We start from the raw sequence: 1,819 nt of genomic DNA, 5'->3' as shown, positions 1-1,819 counted from the left end.
GTTTCTTTAATGTTTTTGTGCCTGAAATTGTATCTGACTAACGTGAGTAACGTTTATAAAATTTGAAAACTAAAAAAAGACAATTGAAATTTTAGAGACTAAATTAAAGTTCACGTGTAATTTTAGAGATCAAATTAAATATTAACTCTTTTAAAATAAACAGAAAACATATTATAATAAAAGAAATAGCTTAACATTTTATAAAACTCAATAATATTTTAAAATAAGCGGGTTTTCAAAAGTGGAATTGAGCTATGACTATATATTATTATTATGGAGTCAAAATTAAATTAGGTGTATAATATATTAGAATTTTTTGTTTACTTTTTAAGTTCAATTCGTGGTAGAACTAAATTTACACCAACTATAATTAATATGTATACCAAAATTTAGTTACTCATATAAAATATATATTAAAATATAAAATGTATATTATATTTATTTATACACAAATATATAATAATTAATTTAAATAATATTTTTAAATTTATAGTCCACTTACTTCTGGTATATTAAAAAAATAAAAAAGAGAGTAAAATTAATATTAAAACCTAATGATTGATGAAGAACATGTGTGTGTGAGTGTGTTTGTGGTCCACACCACCTCATATCACAATCAAGTCCAACTCCTCTCTTCTAAAACAATCATTATATAATTCCCATTTTTTCTTTCTTTTCCTTCCCTGCTTTTTCCAAACTCTTTTCTTTTGAGTCTTCTCCACATATCTATGGCTTCTCCCTTATCATCACCATCTTCTTCTTCTTCTTCTTCTCCAAGATCTAACATCTTCTATTATGCTGGATGTGAACATCACTATGAGCAGCCATATTTCCTTCAAGCTTGTTTTCTATGCAAAAAACCTCTTGGCCAAAACAGAGACATCTTTATGTATAGGTTAGCTCAATTTTGAAGCTAAGGGTTTTAGATCTTTACAGTAATTCTTTGATTGAGTACTTTTAGAATAGAATTCTTTTTCCTATTTCTTCTTGATTAGACATGATGTTGTTAATGAATTATATTTGAAGTGTTTTTTGGTTAAGATTTCTTATGATTTTGATTTTTGAATTTTTGCAGAGGGAACACTCCGTTCTGTAGCAAAGAGTGCAGGCAGGAACAGATAGAGATTGATGAAGCAAAAGAGAAAACGTTGAAGCTTTCTTCTTCAAAAAGGGGTGTTAGAAAATCTGAGACCACTAACCAGAATTCTACATCCGAAAACACTTTAAGAACAGGCACAGTTGCTGTGGCCTAATCAAAACTAAATATTGTTAAGATTCCAACTCTTGCAGAATTAAAATTTCACAAGAGAGGAACGATCGATCTCGATGGAGATTCTGATTTGTAATGAAAGAGTTGGGTAACAGAGAAAGAGTGAACAAACAAGAAATTTTGGCCATTATTCTTGTTTTATTACTTTTGCTTTTGTTTTTTGTTTTTTGTTTTTAATCTCTTCATTTTTCGTAATGTTAAATAAGAACGTATAGGAAGTATAAAGATACTTCATATAGATAGCGGCTGAAACTTTGTTACATTTCTCGGCCATAGTTACATGAATTCATTAATTAAATAACGTGCCGCATGCCAAATTCATTTGCCTATTAAAACGTTACATGTATAATTTTCACACAAAATATTTTATATATGACATAAAAATTTTGGTAAAAATTCAGGTGCAGTCGACTTCACGTGAAGTTGATAGTTGAGAGCCGTTAGATGAAAATTTAGTCAAATCAGTCAAATCATCTAACGACTCTCGATTATCAACTTTACCTGAAGTCGATTGCACCCACAAAAAAATTTATATACTGAAATATATTG

General features: G+C 28.6%; 1 protein-coding gene across 1 annotated transcript; it reads left to right on the top strand.

Annotated features, from left to right (window-relative positions):
• The first annotated feature begins 662 nt into the window (after positions 1 to 662).
• On the top strand, positions 663 to 1,397 carry LOC112710523 (FCS-Like Zinc finger 3). The gene is made up of 2 exons (XM_025762769.3): positions 663 to 895; positions 1,076 to 1,397. The coding sequence occupies exons 1-2, from the start codon at positions 729 to 731 to the stop codon at positions 1,251 to 1,253; spliced, it is 345 nt and encodes a 114-aa protein (XP_025618554.1). The 5' UTR covers positions 663 to 728; the 3' UTR covers positions 1,254 to 1,397.
• The last annotated feature ends 422 nt before the right edge of the window (positions 1,398 to 1,819 follow it).

The sequence above is a fragment of the Arachis hypogaea genome, chromosome 9 (assembly GCF_003086295.3).
Source record: "Arachis hypogaea cultivar Tifrunner chromosome 9, arahy.Tifrunner.gnm2.J5K5, whole genome shotgun sequence".
Taxonomy (NCBI): domain Eukaryota; kingdom Viridiplantae; phylum Streptophyta; class Magnoliopsida; order Fabales; family Fabaceae; genus Arachis; species Arachis hypogaea.
This window is presented reverse-complemented; position numbering and strand designations above follow the sequence as displayed.

Bases quoted from the DNA above. Each gene is read 5' to 3' on its own strand.
- LOC112710523 (XM_025762769.3), top strand. From the start codon at position 729: ATGGCTTCTCCCTTATCATCACCATCTTCTTCTTCTTCTTCTTCTCCA. The intron at 896-1,075 runs GTTAGCTCAATT...GAATTTTTGCAG, and splicing joins AGAGACATCTTTATGTATAG to AGGGAACACTCCGTTCTGTA.